Raw genomic sequence first — 22232 nt, 5'->3', positions numbered from 1 at the left:
CGCTAATTATAATGCACGTTTTTGTAAACTACAAACTTTACATTTGTCAAACTACCAAGAAATCAAATCTTCACTATTTTCACGATCGACTGTACCTTGCGACCAAAACTGGCTTGCATTCGGCTAGGGATAGCACAAGTGAAAAGTCGAAATTCAAACTGGTCGCGCTTTCTGTTGTTCTGCTGCAAAGAATTGGTTCTTTATTCGATGTTGAAGAGACCGTAAACCATGGTCTGTAGCCCCCAAAGCTGGGCTGTAGTTCAAGCAGGGTGCTGATTGTTGCTCCTCTGTTCTTTGTTAGCTATGGTAGTTCACTGTACGTTGGTCTGCAGTCTCTGTGGGCGGATATCGTAGACAGTAAGCAGTGACGGTCGTCGCTGAGGACCGTTTAGACGCAGGCCATACCGTCTCCCGGTGGAACGTGCATTTTCTGGTTAAACTGCTGTCGGGATTAAAGATATGGATGACGACCTTCGTGCCAAGGTTCGTCAACTGGAGGCAGACCTGAAGCAGGCGGCCGAGATTGGTAAGTTAAACCTCCTTTCATGTTTTCATTTGACATGTTGGCTTGAAGCGTAGGCTTTCAATTGTTGCAGGAAACGCTCTCTTAGCCAAGAATGGGCACTTGGAAGAGGAGTTGGAAGACACTCACAAACGCTATGTCGCCACGGTCGAGGTACGTTCTGTTGCTCATGTGCGTTTTTTCGCAGTTCTGGGGCCGTACTTCGTAACGACTCATTGCACGCTCTTTTCCGGTTTCCGGGGAGAGGTGCGGGGCAGGCGGGTGTTATCGCACGCCGTTTTATGCTGTATATTCTTGGTACACAGAAATTTCGGGGTCAAGGGGCACGCGCCCAGTTGCACTCGTACTGGCTAGCTGTACCGCACCTACTGTTGCACCCATACAACAGCACCGCAGGACCACTTCTATCTCATAGATAATTGCAGGAAGCCCTACAATTGCAGCTGCTTTGGATGTTTGGTTCCAATCTGCTGGTGTGGTTACTGGGTGCTCATTCATCCAAAGCAGAGTGCCTAGTCGTGTCACATCGCAGCAAGTGCATAATCTCAAGTACACAGGTCGGCATACTCAATCACGAGCACCTCTTCCGTGACTCGTACTCGCTCCACACTCATTCCACAGGCCTGATACAGAGCGTCAGCAAATGAAGACAAGAGCGGGCCATGACTAGCCCTTGTGCCATAAGGCACTGCATGTCATATCACATATCACCACAGTGAGTATGAGTAGAAGTGAGTGCCGATTAAAGTTAGTACGAACAAAAGTCACGGACGGTGGTTTTAAGTCTACGTGACTATATGAAAGTGACTTAAAAGTGAGTATGAGTGAGGATCTATCTATTCTGCCAACCTATGTTCAAGTACGTTCACCAAATACAAACAGCTTGTGCAGTGATGGAGAGGCGACTGGTCACCAGCTGAGTAGGCACACTAGTAGGTACAAGTAGCTGCTGAATGAATGCCGTTGCATGAGTTTATGAGTTAGCACAGCTTTGAGCTGTAATGGATACCACAGTGTGTCTTGCGCTTTCAGCTTTATGTACCGCTCCTTGAAATACAGAACATGCCCATTCATATGCCATGTCTGCTTCATTGTAAATGGTAACTTGAAATACCTGTGCTCTTATTACAAAGTTAAACTGTACCACTAGATACAGGAGGCAAATTGGCTTAAAAATAAATCCAGGGCGCTTAACTATGGCATTTCTCATAATCTCAGTGTAGCTTTGGAACATGAAACCCCATTAAATAATAAGCAGCCAGTTCTTTAGAGGGACTGCCACCTAGGTGGTTAAGTGGCAGTGACTGTATGTTAAAATGTGAACCTATTTTACTTTGCAGAAACTTGAACAGGAGTTGCACAGCACACGGATGAAATTGGAATGTAGCATGGAAACAGAGAAATGTCTCAGTGCTGATCTGGAACATGCCAGGGATCAGCTTGCTAAATCAAAGAAGGAATCCTTGGCATGTCAAGTGGCACTGAAAAAGCTTCAAGCTGCTCATGATGAAGTAAGACGTATGATTTTTTAACCATGAAATGACTCTGTAGTTGCAAGTTGTTTTAATGAGAATTTGTTTCTCACTTTTCTGCCTTTAATTTCCCTGCCATTACTATTAAAGTCAATTCTTGATGTAATATAACAAATTGCAGGATATAATGGTGCAAGTCTAAATCATTTCTCGCCACTGTCATGTAATAAGTATGCTTGCAATGAATATTACACATAACAAAAGCATCCTTACATCAAATGCAATGTTAATGTAACAAGGCTTAAGTTATCTTTTAAAAAACATGTTTCATGAATCGATTAGTCCACTTCTGTCTTATGTTTTTCTCATGCTGCAGTAGTCTTTTCAGTTCTGGTGCTCAGAGTGCTTTCTTTTCACTTTTAACCATTGTCATTCTTCCTCAGTCTCTCACCTCCATTTATTTCTGTATTTGCTCTACATTTGATTTTTGCACCCCTTTTGTCTCCTTCCATTGATGGAGCATTGAAAGGACCCCGTGGCATTGTCTTCCACTGTTGCTTCAGGGTGGCTATCTTCATGGCTAGGGAAAACTACATATCAAGGAGGTTGGGGGTTCTAACGAACGTGGATATAACAAATTGAGCATAAAAAAAGTAAATGTAAACTGTTTCTAGCTAATATCGCGATGTAATTAATGTATGCTTAGAATGATAATTGGATATAACGAAGTTACTTTCCTGTCGTATGCTCTAAGGACGTTTGACTGAGTCTTGAAATAAGTGTAGTTACGGGGTTTTAAATCCCAGGGCTTCACTGTAGTGGAAAGTTCAGGATTAACTTGTAACCCATCTCGGTTTCTTAAATGTGCTCCCAAAGCACTCTGCATGAGCATTTTTGCATTTTATTAGCATTGGAATGTGGCTGCTGTGCCTGGGAGTCAAACCTGCGGCCTTGTGCTCGGCAGCATAATACGACAGGGAGTGCTCCACCGCAACAAGTGAATGTCGTGTAGTAAACATTGGCATTAGATATGTCGAGGCCAAAAAGTACGAGGGGTGTACCAAAAGTAAGGCAAAAGTAGCCATAACACACCTAACGGTAATAACTTACATAAGCCATTCAAACTGCCCATGTTTATAGGGTGATCTTTTCTTGTGCACTGTTTATGTGCAAGGAATATTTCGCATAAGAATTGTGCAGAAGTGCATGAAGTAGATTAAAGCAGCATGTTTGAAAAATTACATAATGCATAATGCAATTACATTGCAGCATAATGTCAGAAGGGTTAAGGTATAAAAGAACGAGGATAAAGAATGCACATCACCAGGATGTGCTCTATGTCTTAATTTTTTGCATCTTAATCATTCTGTCGGTATGTCTGACCAACTAGCCTAAGCAAAAGTTATGGATGACGTCGGTTGTGAGCATGAGCAGACGAGCTCATTCAGGCGGACAGACAGGTCACCTCTATGAGCATCCGTGAGCTCTGGGCAGAAATGGACCAAAGTTGCAATGCCAACAACATATTGTGAAGGACTTGGGATATTGACATGGGTACTTGTCTATCGAATGATCGCGTTTCGTCGTCTAACAAATGTTAGACAATGAAACGCGATGAAACACATTTGCTTGCAAGTGTGTAAAGTACTAGGTTCCTCAGCATATGATACTGAACTCGAGCAGGGAAAGCTGGAAGTCCTATCAGTTACTAAATTAATTTGAAGGTATTGGAGACCTTATTTTTTCGGATATATTATAGTGACATACATATAATATACAAAGAACGTTCTCTTTGTGTGCACCACACGCCCTCTCTTAAGCCTGAGCAGTTCAGGAACCAGCGGTCAGTGCAAAAAGTTACAGCCACTGTTTTTCTTTTTTGTTCCTGTGTTTCTTCAAGCATAGAGAGGTGCACAGTAAACAGTGAAAGATGTATTTCGATGCCCAAAACACTTGGGGAATTCATTTTTTATTTCCCCTTTATGAATTCCTCAAGAATCGGAAAGGCATGCAGCTTCATCATGACAACTCACGACCACACACATCTGTGCCAGCAAATAGGGCAGAGGTGTGTGAGTGAATTTCAGCAAATTTGCCTGGAGACCTTGAGTTGTAATAATGATTGTGTTAGGACACGAATTCAAATTCAAAGTTGTGAGTGTAGCGAATAATTTGATGCCTGAAGCAAAGGCATACTTGGAGATGCTCACTGACGGGAGGGGAGTACAGTGGTCATCCTAGCGCACTAGACAGAATACTGGATATTTGTACCAACACATGTTCTTCGGCGATATGCTCAATGGATTGGAAGAGGGATTGTCGAGGTGTACTGCTTGGCACAAGAACACGATAAGTGTGTGAGCAGGACTTCAGTATCATTGTCGCGAAAAGAAATGGAATATGGTCAGTGTGTTTTGACTCGGGTGCATGTGTGAAGTGTTTGCACTGCTTTTATATTTGTAGTGTTGATGTAAATTTGGTCTTTCTTCTCTAGAGGCCTTTCCAGATTATCGGCGACCAGTTGATACTGGTGAATTGTACTGCATACTATCTTTCAGAGTGACAGAACATTATCAGACCAGGCCTTCATGGCTGAAAAAGAGAAGCTGCAGAAGCAAATACGTCGCCTCGAAGAGCAGCTGTGCGAAAGTCGGCAAATGAATGAACGCCTGCTGTCCCACAACACCAGCTCTACAGCGAGCAGCCCCGATGCCCTGGACTCCTCACGAGCGGCGTGCGAGCAGGAGATGCAGCTTGTGGTTGGACAACTGCACAATGAAATAGCCGAGCTAAAGGTGAGAGCAGCGGTAGGTCTGTGCATAAGGCGCTCACAGCATCGGGTACTGGGTGGCAGAGTTGCAGAGTGGCGTACCAGATTCCAGAGAGTGGAGGTCCCTGTAGTTTCACTCCTCAGAATGGCGGTAGTTGAACCATTCCCACTCCTGACGTGGCTGAGCTGGTCTGTGCCATTCCTCCAATTTCAGTAAACAAAACGCTTTCTCTGTAATTGTTTGCTACTTGTGCTTGCATGCCTATCGACAAAAGAAAACATAGTTTTGAAGTTTTGACAGCATAACAAATAATGCTACATACGTTGTTCTTGCACTGGAACAAACATGAACGTTAACTAAAAATTGCTGCCTTTAAGTGTACTTAATAACAAAGAAAATGTTCCGCACCAGAAGTAGTCACCTATAAGTAGATACTGAAAGAGCGTTATATAGTAAACATTGAGAAATGTAATATATTAGCAAGCTCTAGTTTAGTCTAGGTAATTGGCAAACTTGCTGGTTTTGTAGTCCAGCTTAATATCACCACTTAGCATTCTGAGACTTTGTGCCCATTCCATTGAAACTCCATTGCAGAATCTCAAGCTCCCATTTGACTCCATCTGTCAGACTGGTGTCATCATTCCACTCCAGGTGTTTCAAAATCTGGAATCATTCCAACTCCGGCGTTGCCACTCTGCAACTCTGCTGCATAATAGTAAATGGGCATGCACCGCTATGTTTCTGTGCGAACTATAAGTAGCGCAATGTAATCAGTGATGGGACAAGAATTCACTGGTAGCTGCCCTTTGAAGGGAACATGTATACACCTGCACTAGCAAAGTGCCTTGTTGTGGTCGCCTTCTTCCCCTGCCTTCGCCTTCCTCGGACACTTTGTCACCAAACTTTGCACTGCTCGGGGAGCTTCTTTTATGGCAGGTGCAAGTGATATCGGAGTTCGTAAAGGAGATAAATCGGGCCATTCGGCATTTCCTGGTATGTCATAGCAGACGCACAGAGAGAGGGAGGGGATTTCACAACCAGAAAAAAAAAAAGGCATTAACTCTTTGTGGTCACATGCATTTACCCAATTTGGATTCGTTCCACTCAGGAGCATTCTCGTGCATTTAGATGCCATGCAGCAAAAAAATGCTCAACTAAACAAATGCATGTTAAATGATTTATTGCAGAAAATTTATTTCCGAGGCTGTCAATAGTACTTTAGCACTGTGTGGTTGCACTTGAAACACTCTTGTAGCGTTTGACGGCAAAGAGTTAAAGGATTCTTCTTTGGGGCAGCGATCTGCTGAAATGTGATGGCAATGTCACACTTTGGTCAGGTGATGTGGTGGCATCCACCTGCTGCTATGAAGGGTTACCTTTAGCTTGAGAAATACAGCTATGAATTCATGTTTGCAGCGGAAACTAGGCGGCACACAGAGAGGTGTAACATAAACAAGTGCTGTTGAGTGAAAAGTTTAATTAGAAAACGGCACGCACAGAGTGAAAAAAATAAATATAAAGTTGCCTTTCAGGTTTTAGTTGAGTCAATGCTTGTGTATGTCACCTCGCTTTTCTGTATATTATCACGTTTGTGCTGTGGACATGGGTCTGAACCATATAATATATATACAATATAATCATTTGAATTTTTTACAGCTAGGAATCGGCCAGTTCATGCCAACAGGTGATGCCTTAACTAATGAATACTTTGTCCTTGGTGCTCATGGAGTTGATGGCATTTACTTCGGAGGAGGGTACCATGACAATTTCTTCGCTGAAAAACTATTCGATTAATCACTTTGACTGCTGGTTTCTTTGGGGTAGTGGAAATGCTTTGGCAGCAGACACCAAAGGAAAATTAATGCTGCTGGGTAGCGAGGCGAGAAAGTGCAAAGGGTGGTCATGAAGTTGAGTGTCTCTGTAATTGTTCAGAAACGCAGCTTTTAAAATATTTATGCCATATTTATATATTCTGTGAACAGTCTACTGAAATGATGCTTCGGTTTGTGTTCTTCAAGATAACCTTGACTCAAGATTGCTCAAGCTGTAGCTGCTGCATTTTTACAGGCTGAAAAAGAAGCAGCATTGCAGCACCTTGGCGAAGCAGAGGAACGACTGAAAGCCACCTTGAATGACTTATCCGCACAAAAAGCGCTCTTTCAAAAACAAGAGGACGAGTGTGGAGAACTTCGCGCCCAGTTGGAAAGCCTGCAGATGGACCAGGTGAGGTACCCGTTCACATGAGGGTCATTCCATGCCAAATCAACCATTTTTTGACCATCACACACATATAGCACAACAAATTTTCACGTGTTTGTTAAAGTTGGAAACTTTTTCTCCATCTGTCTTCCTGTCAAAAATTTTGGCGACAATTTAGCTTTCCTGCCCAGCTGAGCTAGAAGGCATTAATCAATATTTTGTTTTCAAAGGCTCATTGTATGATCCAGCTCTTCAAATGGTATGTATGGCAAAGCAGTGACGTGGTGTGACTGCCGAAATAGCCAACTTTTTCAACAACAAAAAATGCTGAACTAAACAAATGCATGTTAAATGATTTATTTAAGAAAATTTATTTCAGAGGCTCTCATTAGTACTTTAGCACTCACAGGTGACCATATCCCCCCTGTTCCTATTTATTGCGTCATTAGATTTTTCATGACATCTCACTTGCAAAGCTAACATGTATAGCCATCTATTGATGCATCACAGATATTTTTACGCCGAGAAGCAAAGCAACTTTTTTGACCTTGAACGGGAAGCTTCTTGCAAAAAAAAAAAAAAAAAATTAACTTCAGTTTTTTTTCTGGTGATCTGCTGAACTTTCAAATATTTTTCATCTATTCTATGTCAATTGGGCTACGAGTCCACAGTTAACTTGTGCCTTCTGGATTTTCCGATGTTCCGAGCAAAAAATTCAACTTTTGCCGGCGGCAAAAGCACTTGAAATATTCAGAATTGGCTATTTTGGCAGTCGCACCACATTATTGTCTTGCCATACACACCATCAGAATGTCTGGATCATAGAACATGCCTTTAAAAAGATAAGTCGAGTGGTACCTTCTAGCTCAGCTGGACAAGAACAATATATTTTTTCCAAAACACTAGAAAATTTTTGGCAGGTAAACAAAACTTGGAGAATGGGTTTTTAACTTCAACAAACATATGCAAGGAGGTGGAATAAACTTATTTTTTAAACAGTATCCCGGGGTAAGCCCCAGTTCTACTCTTGGTGAGAGGTCTCGGCCCCGGCGATGATTGTTGTTCCAGGCGTCGTTGTTGTTCCAGGTCCTCGGAGACGAGCTTGGCCTGCCACGTTTCTATGAGGTCTTCGTTTTCTTGTCTGGTGAAGTCTTTCGGTGAAGGCAATGAGTCTTTGTCTAGATGCCATGGACATTTGAGGATCAGGTGCGCTAAGGTGTCCGGTATGCCACACATTGGGCAGTCGGGTAGCGTTGGGTATAGTCTATGCATGAGGATTCTGTGGGTGTAAGTATTCCTTTGCAGTCTTCTGAGTGTAGGGCTTTCTTCTTCGTTGAGCTTTGGGTGAGGTGATAGGTACGGTCTCTGCCTCCACTGACGCAGACCAGGCGTCTGGAGAGCAGGAAGGGTTGACCCGGCAGGTGTGGCCTCAGGCCGCGGCATGTGCTGCTTCGTTCCCCTCCAGCCCCTCGTGCCCAGGAACCCATTTCACGCAGGTGTAGGGTATCGGAGTGCTGCGGTGCTTCAATATCTTCAGTGCTTCTGTCGACATGCGACCCTTAGCGTAGTTCCCGACAGCTGCTTCAGAATCGGAGAGGACGACAGCTGCGTTCATGCACGTGGTAGTTGCTAGGGCGATCGCCGTCTCTTCTGCAGTCTCAGGGTTTTGTGTACGGACTGTGGCAGATGCTAGCTCTCTGCCCTGAGAATCTACGACGCTCATGGGGTAAGCGTTTCTTTGTGGGTATTTTGGCTGCGTCGGTGTATCTGGTGTCCGGATCTTGCCTGTGTCTTCGCCGTAGAGCATCCACTCGGGCTTGTCTTCTTTCCTTGTGGTACGTGGGGTGCATGTTGCGTGGAATTGGGGCTATGCACAGGGATTCACGGAGGTTTGAAGGAATTCTTTCTTTTCGGTCCATGGTGGCTATAAAGGTTTCATCGTAGCTCAGCCGTTGCAGCACTGATCTTCCGGTGGGTATGAGTTTCAGTCGTTCTAATTGACTGGCTTAATCAGCTTCAGCTAGTTCTTGCCAGGTGTTGTGTACGCCCATCTTGAGAAGTCTCGTAGTCGAAGCCGTAGATGGTAGGCCCAAGGCGATTTTGATGGCTTTTGCATATTTCAATGTTGATGTTTTCTACCTCTGCATTCTTCAGCACGAGGTAGGGCGTGCCGTGTGTTATTCAACTGGTGAGGAGTGCTTGCCTCACGCGTAGCGTGTCTTGTTCTTTAAGTTCGCTTCTATGGCTTGCAACTCTCCTGACAAGATGCGTGAGCTGTGATAGCGTGAGCTGTAGTCGCGGGAGGGTGGCCGCCACAGACCCGTCTTTGTGTATGTGTAGCCCTAGAACTCGTAGGGTTTCCACTTTTGGGATGGGCGTTCCATTGAGGGTGACGTTGGGATCGGGTTCATCGTAGCCAGGTGGTCTGCCTCTCGTTCTTGACTTGAGGACGAGGTGTTCCAACTTCTCGGGAGCACAGAGTAGGCCGCATTTGTGCAAGTAGCTCTCGACGGTATCTACTGCTTCCTGTAGGCGTGTTTCTTGTGTTCCAGTGTTTGAAGCCCCTGTCCATAATGTGATATCATCTGCATAAAAAGCGCGTCTTAGGTCTCGTATCGCATCAAGGAGGCTGGGTAATTCGATCATTGCGACGTTGAAGAGCAATGGCGATATGACCGAACCCTGCGGGGTGCCTTTTCTCGGTTGTGGGAAGCTGTCGCTGCGCAGGTTGTATATTCCAACTGTGGTCGTGCGGCCCATGAGGAAATTCCTGACATAGTCGTATGTCCAAGACCCACAGCCCAGGTCTTCGAGGTGGCAGAGGATAGCTTCGTGACTGACATCAAAAGCTCCCGTTACGTTGATGGCTAAAATCGATTATTTGTTTCTGGTACTCAGGTGGTCGATGAGGTCTTCATTGAGTAGAAGGAAGACATCTTGCATTGACAGGTTCTGCCTGAAACCGAACATAGTGTTTGGAAAATGTCCATTGTCTTCAAGGTATGAGGTTAGCCGTTTGTGTATCATATGCTCGAAGAGTTTCCCTACGCATGAGGTAAGGGAAACTGGGCACAAGTTCTCGATGCTGAGCTGTTTATTTGGTTTGGGGATTATGGTGATCTCCGAGTGCTTCCAGGCAGCCGGTAGCTCTCCTTTCTCCCAGCATGCATTGAAGTACTGGAGCAGGGCTGTGGTAGCCTGCTGCGGAAGGCTCCGGAGACGCTTGTTGATGATCCGATCTTTGCCCGGGCTGGTGTTTCTGATGAGCGTCAATAGTGCTGCAGAAAGTTCAGCATGCCTAAAGGGTTGGTCAAGTTCAAGGTTTGGTTTGCCACCGTAGATTTTGTCATGTGCCGTCGTATTAACGGGTGGGTCGCCGCACAGCTTCTGAATTTCTCGGCAGAGGTTCTCTTCCGATCCGGCATGGTTGTGCACGAGCCTACAGAGGCGCTGTAACTGCTGCGTTTTCGTAGGGCCGTTGTCAAGAAGGGCGCACAGGAGATGCCACGTCGTCTTTGTGCTCAGGGTTCCCTGGAGTTTGTCACAAAATTCATGCCAGTTCTGTCTCCCTAATCTCTCCGCGTATGCCTGTTCTTGCTCAGTGAGGACAGCAATTTGCTTCTTCAATTTCTTGCTTAGCTTCTGTCTCTTCCATCTCTTGAGGAGAGCTTTTCTGGCTTCCCAGAGGTGGAAGAGGTGCATGTCAACGGCTGGCACTACTTCATTGTTATTGTGTGGCGTTCTGCCGTGTCAAAGGCTTTCTTCAGCCAGTCACCTGTGTTCTTGATGGTAGTCTCGACATTTAGCACATCTCTGAATGACTTCCACTCTGTTACCCGGGCTGTTTCAAGCCTAGCGGGCTTGCGAGTGTGAGCCACGGTTAGTCGGAGGATGTGGTGATCACTGCTCAGGGTTTCTGGGAGTCGGCTCCATTCTGCCGAGGGCATGTTTAGCGTGAAGGTAAGATCCGGATTGGTGTCTCTGTAGACACTATTGCCTCTCCTTGTTGTTTGGAGTGGGTGGTGAGTCTGTGCTGTTGTGCAGTGTCGTGCACCCGAGGTCCTTTCTTCATGGTGGTCTGGTATCCCCAGGCCATGTGTGGGGCGTTGAAGTCCCATACTATAACGGCTTGATGACCATCGGTGCGTTTCTTAATTTCTCGGACAAGGTGGTCGAAGTCTGTGGTCTCTGGGAGGGCTGTACACACTCACTACAAATCTGCTCTTGAGCGATTTCTTTTCCGGTATGAGTTCAATTAAGGTGTGTTCGATCGGTGCATTGACGGGTTCCAATTCATGTACTGTGATATTCTTCTTAGTGAGAATTGCCGTGTTTTTGTTTGTATGTGGGCATTGTACCCTTGTAGCCGGACGTTTTGTGTATTTGTTTCTTGCAGCGCTATGAGGTTGGGTGGGTCTTGTTTGACAAATTCTTGTAAGGTAGCATGCCATGGTCGATAGGAACGACTGTTCCACTGCCATATGCTGAGAGTCGAGAGCGCATTTGTAGTCCTCTGATTAGGGACCGCCATCTTCGGTTGATTCTGTTCCCTGCCGGCGCTCGTGGGTAGGTGAAACTGAACGAGAGGCACTTCGGCCGTTTGCTCGCTGCTGCTTTCTGTCTAGTTGAATGTCATTTAGGGACGTGTTGAGGCGCTGTTTTGTTACGTACGTCTTCTTGATGTGGGCTATGAAGTTGTATTGTTGCACTGCAAGTCCATAGACCTTGGCGTCTAGCGTGATAACCTTATTGGCTATACTTGCGGCAAAATTTGTTATTGTGGCATGGGTACTTTTCATGATTTTCTTGGAGGATTTGAAATCTTGCGACAACTACGGATTCAACATCTGCTTCGGGAAGTGAGGGTCACAGCTGTTCAATGTTCTCTTGGACTTTCGTACGTCTCTGTTGCAGTTTATCAATGAGATCTTTTTGCTCCTCGCACTTCCAAAGAAGCCTGTTTATGTTGTCTTGCTGTTTCTGTTGGCATTGGATTAGCTTGTCGATGAGGGCCTGTTGGCTTTGTAGTTGACTGTTTTGATTATGTGACGTGTTTTGTTGAATTTGCACCCTAGCTTCGAGAGCCTGAAGGGCCACAATTTCGGCCGACAAGAATTTGGAGCTGCTCGTGGTTCTCGAACCACTCAATCTGCTTACGACATACAAGTAGCTCACGCGTTCGGGCGAGCGTGATCGGGAAGGCGATCGGAGTATAGATCTAGATCTACTTGGTTTGTGGGTGCTGCCATCACTGCCCCTTAAGCTGGTGGTTGAGCTTCCTAATTGTGGGAATTCTTCGCCGCCTGAGCTCCAGCGACTGTCTCTCACTTTAAGCCTGTCCATGCGTTCCTGTCGTATGTTGAATGGTGGCAGGTTGGGTTTGTCTTTTCTTGCAATCTTTGCTTGCGGTTTCATGCCCTTCTCCACATAACTTGCATATGTGTTTGCACTCGTGGTCGGGTAGTTGATCGATTCTGCCATATTTAGAGCAGAAAGCTGGCAATGGTCTGGCGGTGTCCCATGTTGCCACAGGTCCTGCAGTATTGCACTGACTTGCAGTAGGATCGGCATCGAAAGTCGAGACTCTGGAAGCGGACGTAATAAGGAACGTGCGGTCCTTGGAAAAAGATCAGGGCCGCAAATGATTGCATGAGCACACGAACGTGGAGGACCGTGTACCTCGCTGGTGTGCGAAGACTTGCCTTGAGTTCTTCACTCGTGTCGGGCAAGAGTCCGCTTATTACGTCTCTGGATACATCGTCCGGGGTTCTCGTGTTGCCTTTTACAGTGAAGAAAGTGCCACCAAGTTGCATTCTGCTGATATTTTAGAGTTTCTTCGCGTCTTCCCAGTCAGCCGTGCTTGCAATAATCAGGTTCTCGATTCTCTGCACTTGAACACACACTTTTTAGCCGAAGTCTTGCTGCGAGAAACCGCTGGCTCTTCCGATGGTGTGCATGATGATGACATTGTTCCACTTTGCAAGCTCGAGGGCTGCTTGCAGGCGGAATACGACCTTGTAGTCATCGACTGGTAGAGCCAGCCTTTGGGGCTTTCGCTGTTGCGGTGGTGGTGGCTTTCCATTCGTTTGTTGCTTGGCTGGGTTGCTTTCTCGTGTCGTTTGATTCTCTGCGTCCTTCTTGCCCTTTCTGCCCCTCGTAGTCCAGATGCTCTCGCGTTCAATAGTTCTTCCGCTGCTTGCGTCATAATTCCAGGCAGCTTCTGCATTGTTTGCTTTATTCGGGTCCATCTGCATTGTGTTTCTGTCTTCCAGCTGTTCTCTTGGTATTTTGATTGCTTCTACTGCTGCTTCGCTTATCTCGAGAGCTCTTAGTCGCTGCGTGGGCAGATGCCTGTGCTATGCTCGCAGATACGCTTGAGCGGTGCAAGCATGCACCACGGGGTTGCAGCAGCTCGTTCGGAGTTGGGCTTAGCCAGGTGGGTGTGCGCCCATTACATAAATCAGTAAATAGGACACTCACCTGATGGTGGCTAGTGCCCGCCGATTTCTCTCGTCTTGCCAGTTATGCAGTTGGCAAAATTAAGTTGGTCGCTGGCCGTGATCCTGGTTGAGAGGCACGAGAAGTGGGAGCCCATGTGAAGTGTGTCTGTTCTCCACGTCCCCCTAGCGGCTTTTCCAAAATATGTGCAAGTTTCTTTTTTTTTTTTTTAGCTGTTTCTGTGACAATAGAAAAAAAAACGCTGGTTGTTTTGTTGATTTGGCATGGAATGACCCATGAGGAGAATTCAATCAGTGAAGAGCAAGTTCCTGTGAGGTGTGCCTGAAATAGCATTTAGCATTCCATTTTTTCCATGCAGCATTTTACCTTCTAGCATTTTATCCTTCCAGGTCACGATTTCGACAAACTTAAACTTCCTACCATACAGAGTCTCACTTCATTCACCCAGAGACAGAAAATAATGGAGAATTGTATCTCATTTACAAGTCCAATACTACACTGAAACAGCCACAAATGTTTCAAAAGGAGCTCTTGAATTCATTTGTTGCACCAATGGCATGGATATAACAAGCAGCCCTTGAGCTTTGTGATCTTACAACTGATTAGACCAGAGGTGACCATATCTTCCCCCCCTCCCCCCCTACCCAATTTATTGCATAATTAGATTTTTTCCTCGATAGCCATGTTTTGCCAGTCTAGCTCCCCCAGTATAAGGTTGTTTCATTTATTCAATATTTGGCCAATCTCATTTCTCTCTCTCTCAGCTTTTGAAAAGTTGTGTATTTGTTCTTTCACTCCTGGCTGAACAAGTCTTGATAAATCTCGTTTTTTTTTTTTTTTTTCTAGAGGCTCTCATTTTCTCTTTTTTCACATGTTCGAACAACAAATCTTATTTCCTGTTTTAAGGGGAGATAGGCCCACCGTATTTTCAGTGCTGCTAGCAAGTTTGGACCTTTTTCTATTCTGTCAACCCTGCTTCTCAACCAGCAGCAGTAACCCTACTTGTTGCCTATTTACAATGAACACCCCTCCCCCCTATACACACACACTCTTAGTTTCCTTTCCTCCTCCCCCCCCGTTTAGTGTGGGAGAGAATGAGCTACGCATACATAAAAATGCTTTTAAGAGGAAGCTTTAGCTCGGGCCCAACTCCGACACTGCCTGTTCAAATACATGTAAAACGCAAAAATGTTTTTCAGAGATAACCCCAGGACCAATTTTAATGAAATTTGTTGTCTTTGAGAGAGAAAGTTAAATTCTAGTGGCTGTTGGAAGTGGAATTTTGATTTAGGGAATGAATTTTGTTAAAAAGATTTTCAAATATTCAACCATTTGAAAAATATAGAAGCACGAAGTTTACAAATTCATAGCTCTGCATCAAGATCAGATAAAGCGGTTCTGTAAACACCATCCATGAGATCATTCAAAGCGTGCAAATTCAATATGTCACTTTGCATATTACGTGAATTTGTTACATTGCTTACAATGGTTCTGCAAAAGCTGTATTTCAAAATTACAGAATTTTTTTATTCATGTGTAACACATCAATTTTGTGCGCTTTAATGTGCTATTAGATGCAATTCACAGAATTGTATTATTCTGTTGTTGAGTTACAGAGTTGTAAACTTGATAGTTTCGTTCTTTGAAAATTTTCTATTTTTGCTAATCGTTAATAAAAAAAAGTTACTGCCTCAATCAAAAATTCGAAACCAACAGTCACTAGATTTTAAGTTTTTCTTTTAAATGCAACAAACCTCGTCAAATTTGGTGCAGTGGTTGCCGAGAAAAACGAATTCTCTTTATACATATATTTAGATAGGGGCACGCAAGCTAAAGCTTCCTCTTAAGTAGTTGCTGCCCTGACGAAGACAAGTCCTCTTTCCAAAACGTAGGCTTCAGCGACATTCATTGTTCTACCTCTGTTAATCACTTCAAACCTCCATCTTCCTATGCACTGTTCTCGTGTTTTGGACTGTTTTATGTCTGTGTCATTCAGTCTCTCCCCACTCAATTACAGCTGGATCCCAAGCGGCGAGGGAATTCCCTCTTCTCGGAAGTGGAAGACCGGCGGCTGAAGCAGGAGCAAGAGCTCTTATCTTTGCGCACGCGCTATCGCGCGCTACAGGAGAAGGAACGCTTTTTGCGAGAGGAAGTTCGGCGTACTCGGAACCAGATGGCCCTGATTCTGGCCACGGGATCAGTCAACAAAGCAGATGCCCGCCAGCTACGTTTGCTTCAGGCGAGTACCTACTCTGGTCACTAGAAAAAGAAACTTGTATGCTAACAATGAACTTTTTCGTAGTACATTGCTAAATTCGAAACACTTCTTGTTACTTAAAGTAACTGCACTTACTGTGGTAGAACGCATTTCATTCAGTGGCGTAGCCAGAAAGTTTTTTGGATAAAGAGACGCATGTACTTGACCAGGAATGGGAAGAGTGAGGCGGGGGGCACTTCCCCCTCCCCTGGCTACACCTCTGATATCTGAGACGTTAGTGCCTGTATTCTATGCTCTGTTTGAGCTCGTGGTACTACAGTTCAGGAGTTCCTCGGATTGTACAGTTTTTTTTTAACCTCACATCAGAATACATATTCCAGTGCATAGTACCGTGCACTGGAATGTCTTCGCAAGCACACTGCATTGTGCAATGCGCACTTTCCCAATGTAACTGTTACTGTACTGCACAATTGATCAAGCGAATCAGACAATAATTTCGCTGTATATTTAGCTTGAGAACTGCCTAGAGAAGGCTAAGTTTCAAATGCTATGGTTATGAGTATTGGCCGATATGTTTGTGTGTAAGAGTGTTTTCTCCAACTACTGTAGGTTAATTATCAACGTATCACCTTTCTTAATGCTTTCTGCCTTAAGAGTCTGGCATGGATTTGAAGTTCCACATTGTTCTTCCTCCTGAATCTCAAACACTGTGAGGCTGTCGATATGGCTGATCATCTTGAATGGAAGAGGTGCAGTCTATGAGCATTAAGTTTGATAACAGCAGCTGCAAATCAGAGAATGGTGTTATATATGGTAAAGTGACAGGACTGGGAGTGTGCTAAAAATAATTTTTAAAACCGAAATGCCGTGACACCGAAGCAAATATAAAGTACTTTTCTAATAGTCTGAATATTAAAGCAGTTTATTTCAATGTGGGGCTTGACCTCGGCAAAAATTTTCTTGAGACATTAATAATTTAAATCATCAACAAAGTAAGATCAGAATGCAATGCACTGCAATAAGATCCTATGCAGTATTGACACCTTGAGATGTTATATTTTCTCTCTGCACTAAGATAACTTACTATATAGTAGTGACTACAGTATTCAAAGTGCTACTTTATCACCATCTCTGAAATAGAAGGCATTAAAATTAACAGGTTTACCAAAGTGGAAGATTCACGAGTGAAGCAAAAGCGCAAGGGAGTACTGCCGAGAGCATGGTCACCAGAAAGCTTTGAGAAATGACAATAGATGAATGAACCCCCCGACCTAATGATTGCTAGACATATCAGCATCAATGCTGTCCCCACAGTGGTGAAACTGGACTATGCGTCAAGTTTGATTGGTCAAAGGATGGGCAAACAAGAAAAATGAACACCTTGCAGTTTCAGTTCTTTTTCATTTTCAAAAGCTTGTTGGTCAATGTGCACTGTTTGGACGCTATTCAATTAACATTTGGCGTTTTGAATAACTATTTGATTTGAGCAGTGAATTGCATAGAAATATATTGCATATTTCTAGTGTCCTCCACTACACTGCCTGTTTAGACTAGGTGTAGCTTTTAGATGTTAGATCCTGCTAGTTATTATATAATTGAAGCAGAAAATTACCTGGTAAAAGCGACTATACATAAGCAACTGAGAAAGAAGGCCGTTAACACCAGCAAAAACATTAGTTTTTTGATGCTTCTAAATGAGGTAAACTTATTAAAATATTCGGGGTCGAGCTTGCCATATGAAGGGTGGACTTAATTCATATGGGGCTGGTTTTTCTGTTCGGTGCTAAATTAAGTGATGAAAAACGTCCTTATAAAAAGCTGAATGAAAAAAGAAATACTATATTGAATTTAAGCTTTTGTAATAGAAACTTACATCAAAAGAAGCCAACAAACATTGACACTAAGGACAGCATAGGGGAAATTACTTGTGCTGAAATTAAAGTGGATGAAACAACAACTTGCCGCAGGTGGGAACCGAACCCACAACCTTCGCATCTCGGGCCCCTCGGTTAACCCCCTTTCTTCTCGTGTAATAGAAACTTGACACATAATACCGGGTGGTTGCTGTATTTTCCATATGTTAAATTTTGTTGTGGTAACAGACATCACATTTGGCTGAAGGCGTTATTGACAATGTAGTTTCAAGTCTCCACAAAATAAACACAATATAGCAATGTATCTAATAAAACAAACTGTAAATCTGTTTTTCGATGATATTGGCACATAATGAATATCGGATACAACAAAGGCATTCCTGCGTCAGACGCAACTTCATCGTAACATAATGTAATGTTGTAATGTTGCTTATTGCAGGAGTCCCTGACATGCGCCAATGCTGAGATTTCTCGTCTCACTAGTGCTTTGGCGAGGCAGACCAACGAGCAGGCCTCACTAGATAACATGCTGTTGGACGGTAACCCTCTGGCAGGACTTCTGAAAATGGAGAGGCAGCGAGTGAAGGAATTGGAGAAAGAGCGAGCAGCACTGCTGAAATCGATTTCCGAACGCCAAGTGCGCGAAGATCGCCTGCTCAGGGAGACCTACGAGGCTGCTCAAAAGGCCGAAGCCTCGGAGGCCCGTCTACTAAAGGCCATGGTTCGCAAGAGTGAGGAGCAACCCTCATCTGCAGGTGACCAAGTGATTTAATTTATTTCACATCATGGGTGTTGTAGACACAGACTGAAACCCAATGCAAGCCTTGACAGGAACTGTAACCCGAATAAAAGGCAGATCGATTAAAACAGGGCTTCACACACAATGCACCAGAAGGTACAATGATTATTTTTTATGCTCTATGTATTACAGTAAAGATAAGTTAAATGTGCACACAATACACCACATACATTAAAGGGGCCCTGAACAACGTTTTATCGAAGTGGAGAAAGGCATTTGAAGCAAAATTGGCGTTTTCAGAACTACTTTGCTGCAAAAAGTACTTCAGTGTGTTCAGTGGAAGCGGAGTTATTGGCAATCAGACACAGCCTTCGCTGTGCTCCCATTCCTTCTTCAATACCTTGCAATGCGAAGGCTACAGCGGAATGGGCGGTGCCCACAACGCTTTTAAATGTTTCCGTAGTGCACAGTTCAAATTTCATTTTGGATGTTAACGTAGACAGCATGACTTCTGATTTGGGTGCCTATGGCGCTCTAAACGTAAGCCAAAGCAAGCTACAGTGCGCTTAGCCAGTGGACTCATGGCGGCACCCTGTGGCGGCCGCGGTATCTACGCTACCTAGCAGACGACAGCTACCAATAGCAGCCACGTATGGGAATCCACTTTATTACGAAATAAGTCATCCAGAAGAGACTGAGGAGCAGGCTTGTGTTGAAAAGAGAGCATTCCTAGTGTTACGCAGTGCCACCATCCAATCCTATGTCATGCAGTGCACAGTCACAATTTGTCACAAAGTCCCGTGTCTTTTAAGCAACGCAGCAGCGCCTTCGTAGCAGATCGCACTGATGTTTGTGTAGGCCAGTTTCCAAGCTTGTTATTTTCCGTTACTGGGCGCTTGTCCAGTTGGTCCAGGATGGCTGAGAGGGCTGCTCTTTGCAGGTTGAAACAAGGGCACTCACAAAGAAGGTGGGCGATTGTTTCGTTGCACCCACAGGAGTCACAAAGTGGGCTCTTCGCCATTGCAATAAAAAAGTTGCACGCATTCGAAAATGCTACTCCAAGCTATAGACGGACTAGACGGGTGCACTTACGTCGTGGAAGGTCGGGCGGAATACGAAGCTGTAAATTAGGGTCCATGGTATGAATTCATCTTAAAACTTTTTGTGCGCAAACAAACAGGGACGAAGAATAGGAGCAACACAAGGACGAGCGCTTTCTAACAACTGGTTTTATTTTTTAAGAACCACCTGCTGAAATACCCACAGATCTGTGCGATTTAGCCAACAGAGCATGCCTATAGTACATATAACACTTGTGATAAAAAGACGTGGACAAAAGCCACCCAGTCAACATAAAAACAGCAAGGTGCATGAAACAACCACTTACAATAAAATTCGTTATAGATGTGATGATAGCAGCGAATTTTCTTTATCCAACAATGAAACAGAAGGCTGGCTGATGCATTTTTCTTTTTGTTTTTCAATCCAGTGTGCTTCCACAATTTCCCTCGCGGTTTGATTCCTATGCCTATACACAAGGACGGTGCTACTAAGACAAGGTGAACAATCATGTCCTTGGCAATGCATTGCCAAATGCTTACTAGGGCTGCCTTTCAGACAAGACAAGTGTTCCCTTCACCTCGTGTTAATGCATCTCGCAGTCTGCCCTACGTACACATGACCACATGTCATAGGAATCTGATAAACAGTGTTCTTCGCACAATCAACAAATTGGTTCTTGCGCGGATGTTTAACACCACATTCTTTCTTTACACTTATTTTTAACCTTAGAACACACACTACCAACATTTTGTATAGGCATAGGAATCAAACCGCCAGAGAAATTGTGGAAGCACACTGGATTGAAAAACAAAAAGAAAGATGAATCAGCCATCCTTCTGTTTCATTGTTGGATAAAGAAAATTCGCTTCTATCATCACATCTTTAACGCATTTTATTGTAAGTAGTTGTTTCATGCACCTTACTGTTTTTATGTTGACCGGGCGGCTTTGGTCCACGTCTTTTTATCACTAGTGTTATATGTGCTATAGACGTGCTCTGTTGACTAGATCGCGCAGATCTGTGGGTATTTAAGCAGGTGGTTCTTCAAAAATAAAACCAGTTGTTAGAAAGCGCTCGTCCTTGTGTTGCTCCTATTCTTCGTCCCTGTTTGTTTGTGCACAAAAAGTTTTAAGATGAATCTGTCCAACTAGGCTGACTCGCAGTCATGGTATGAAGGCGTGCACTTGTTAATTCAGATGAATTGCGTTCAGTCAATGTTATGTCACACGCAAGTGCGGAAAGTTTTTTCGCTGCGTCGGCTCTAGAATGAGGAATGGCAATGCAGTTGACGCCATCATGGGCAGCTGCATCCGCTTGATCAATGCCCTGTATGCGACAGTGACTAGGCAACCACTGCTATAGAACATTTATTGTGTTTACCAGATGATTTCATGCTCTATACTTTCATTGTACAGCCATATTATCTTGCTGATGATAGCAGACATTTTCTGCACATCCAAGTTGAAATGTGTAGAAGGCCAAGTTTTGTAAGCCTCCTGCAAACGTCGTCTTTCTCTAGGTTTTGAACCCAGGAAAGAAGTCTATGAAAACCTGGGCATGGTCGAAGACAAGCCACTAGTGCTGCGGGAGGTGATACCAATGCAACCAAAAGCTGAAACCGTCGCTACTTTGGGGTCCAAGTCGGCTGACAGTTCTGCAGGCTGTGGTGGAACAGAGTCGAAGAGCTGCAGTGGTGCTCGCCCAAAGGTTACATTTGAGGAGCACAGTGCTAAAGAGAATGAGCCTGACGCAGAACCTGACAGCAAAAAGTTCAAGCGCCGCGGCACTCTCTTGAAACCCCTGCTAGAAGTGCAGAACACCGGAAAAGTAGTGACTGAAGCCCCAGAGTGTAAGCAGCAGTGATAGTGCATTTATTCCGATATCTTTGTGTGGTTTTATCTAAGCACCTTTTAGTTCACTGCTCTTGCTTCTCTGAAAGTGTTGATGTATATTTATTTGTACTGTCAGTGAGGAATAATCAAGAATGAATGTTGTACTAATCAGTATGTCACCTTCCTTGTCTTGCACTGCAGTCCAGCACGAACTACAATATGAGCTGGAAATTGTCAAGCTTTGTTAGCTATCCTTAACTTGCGGTCAAAAGCTTCTGTACATACTCCATGGTGCAATCTTCTCATCTTGTGTATTAATTTTATTTGCACTGCTTTACTTGATTGACAGTGGTGTAAGTTGTGTATATCGACTCCATGTATAATGAACCAGAATTTTTATAATTTTAATAAAATTGTTTTTGGAGACAATGTTTTTCTTTCATCCGATAACATTTGTGTGATGGCTGCTTACCAAAACCTGCGGCCACAAGTGTCATGTACATATTAAGATACCAAATCAAGGGGGCTGACAGGTGAGCAGCGCACTTTGGTATACAAGTTACCAACAGGGATAAGGTGCCTCGGAAAGGCTGGGCTACGTTTCAATAGGTGGGCCTAGCTTTATCAAAGGCGGCCTTGTCATTCTTGTCTGGCCATAAAGGAAGAGACAGAAAAGGAAATGAGTGCTATCATTGGACGTTAGCAAGTATCTAAGACGATGGCGAAAGGAGCTAGGGAGAGGGGATGCAGCAGGAAAAGGAAAAAGGACAGAGGGTGGAACGGTAAGGTTGTTCGGGGAGTGAAAGGATGGGAAGCCTTCAGAGAATTGAACAGAAATATTAGATGTCATAGGCAGCGTGCAACAATTAAGCGTGGGAGCAACAAAAGGACTTGTTGAGTGACTATAGTAGCGCAGCATGCAGTGGTGCCGTGAATTTTTTTGTTGAAGGTATTGAGGTGGCAGTGTGGAGTCTGGGGAAAGGACAGGGGGTTGGTTGTTAGATGGGAGCGGGTTGGTCTTTCAAGGGGCATCAATATCGGTACTTTGCCGTTGGAGGCGTCGCGGCGATATGCAGAACTGGT

General features: G+C 44.3%; 1 protein-coding gene across 1 annotated transcript; it reads left to right on the top strand.

The window, feature by feature from the left end:
- The first annotated feature begins 141 nt into the window (after positions 1–141).
- On the top strand, positions 142–21578 carry LOC126530994 (protein Spindly-A-like). Its single transcript, XM_050178350.3, has 8 exons — positions 142–526; positions 597–676; positions 1864–2034; positions 4554–4790; positions 6834–6989; positions 15442–15663; positions 17956–18271; positions 20837–21578. The coding sequence occupies exons 1-8, from the start codon at positions 460–462 to the stop codon at positions 21178–21180; spliced, it is 1593 nt and encodes a 530-aa protein (XP_050034307.2). The 5' UTR covers positions 142–459; the 3' UTR covers positions 21181–21578.
- The last annotated feature ends 654 nt before the right edge of the window (positions 21579–22232 follow it).

The sequence above is a fragment of the Dermacentor andersoni genome, chromosome 5, assembly GCF_023375885.2.
Source record: "Dermacentor andersoni chromosome 5, qqDerAnde1_hic_scaffold, whole genome shotgun sequence".
Lineage (NCBI taxonomy): Eukaryota > Metazoa > Arthropoda > Arachnida > Ixodida > Ixodidae > Dermacentor > Dermacentor andersoni.
This window is presented reverse-complemented; position numbering and strand designations above follow the sequence as displayed.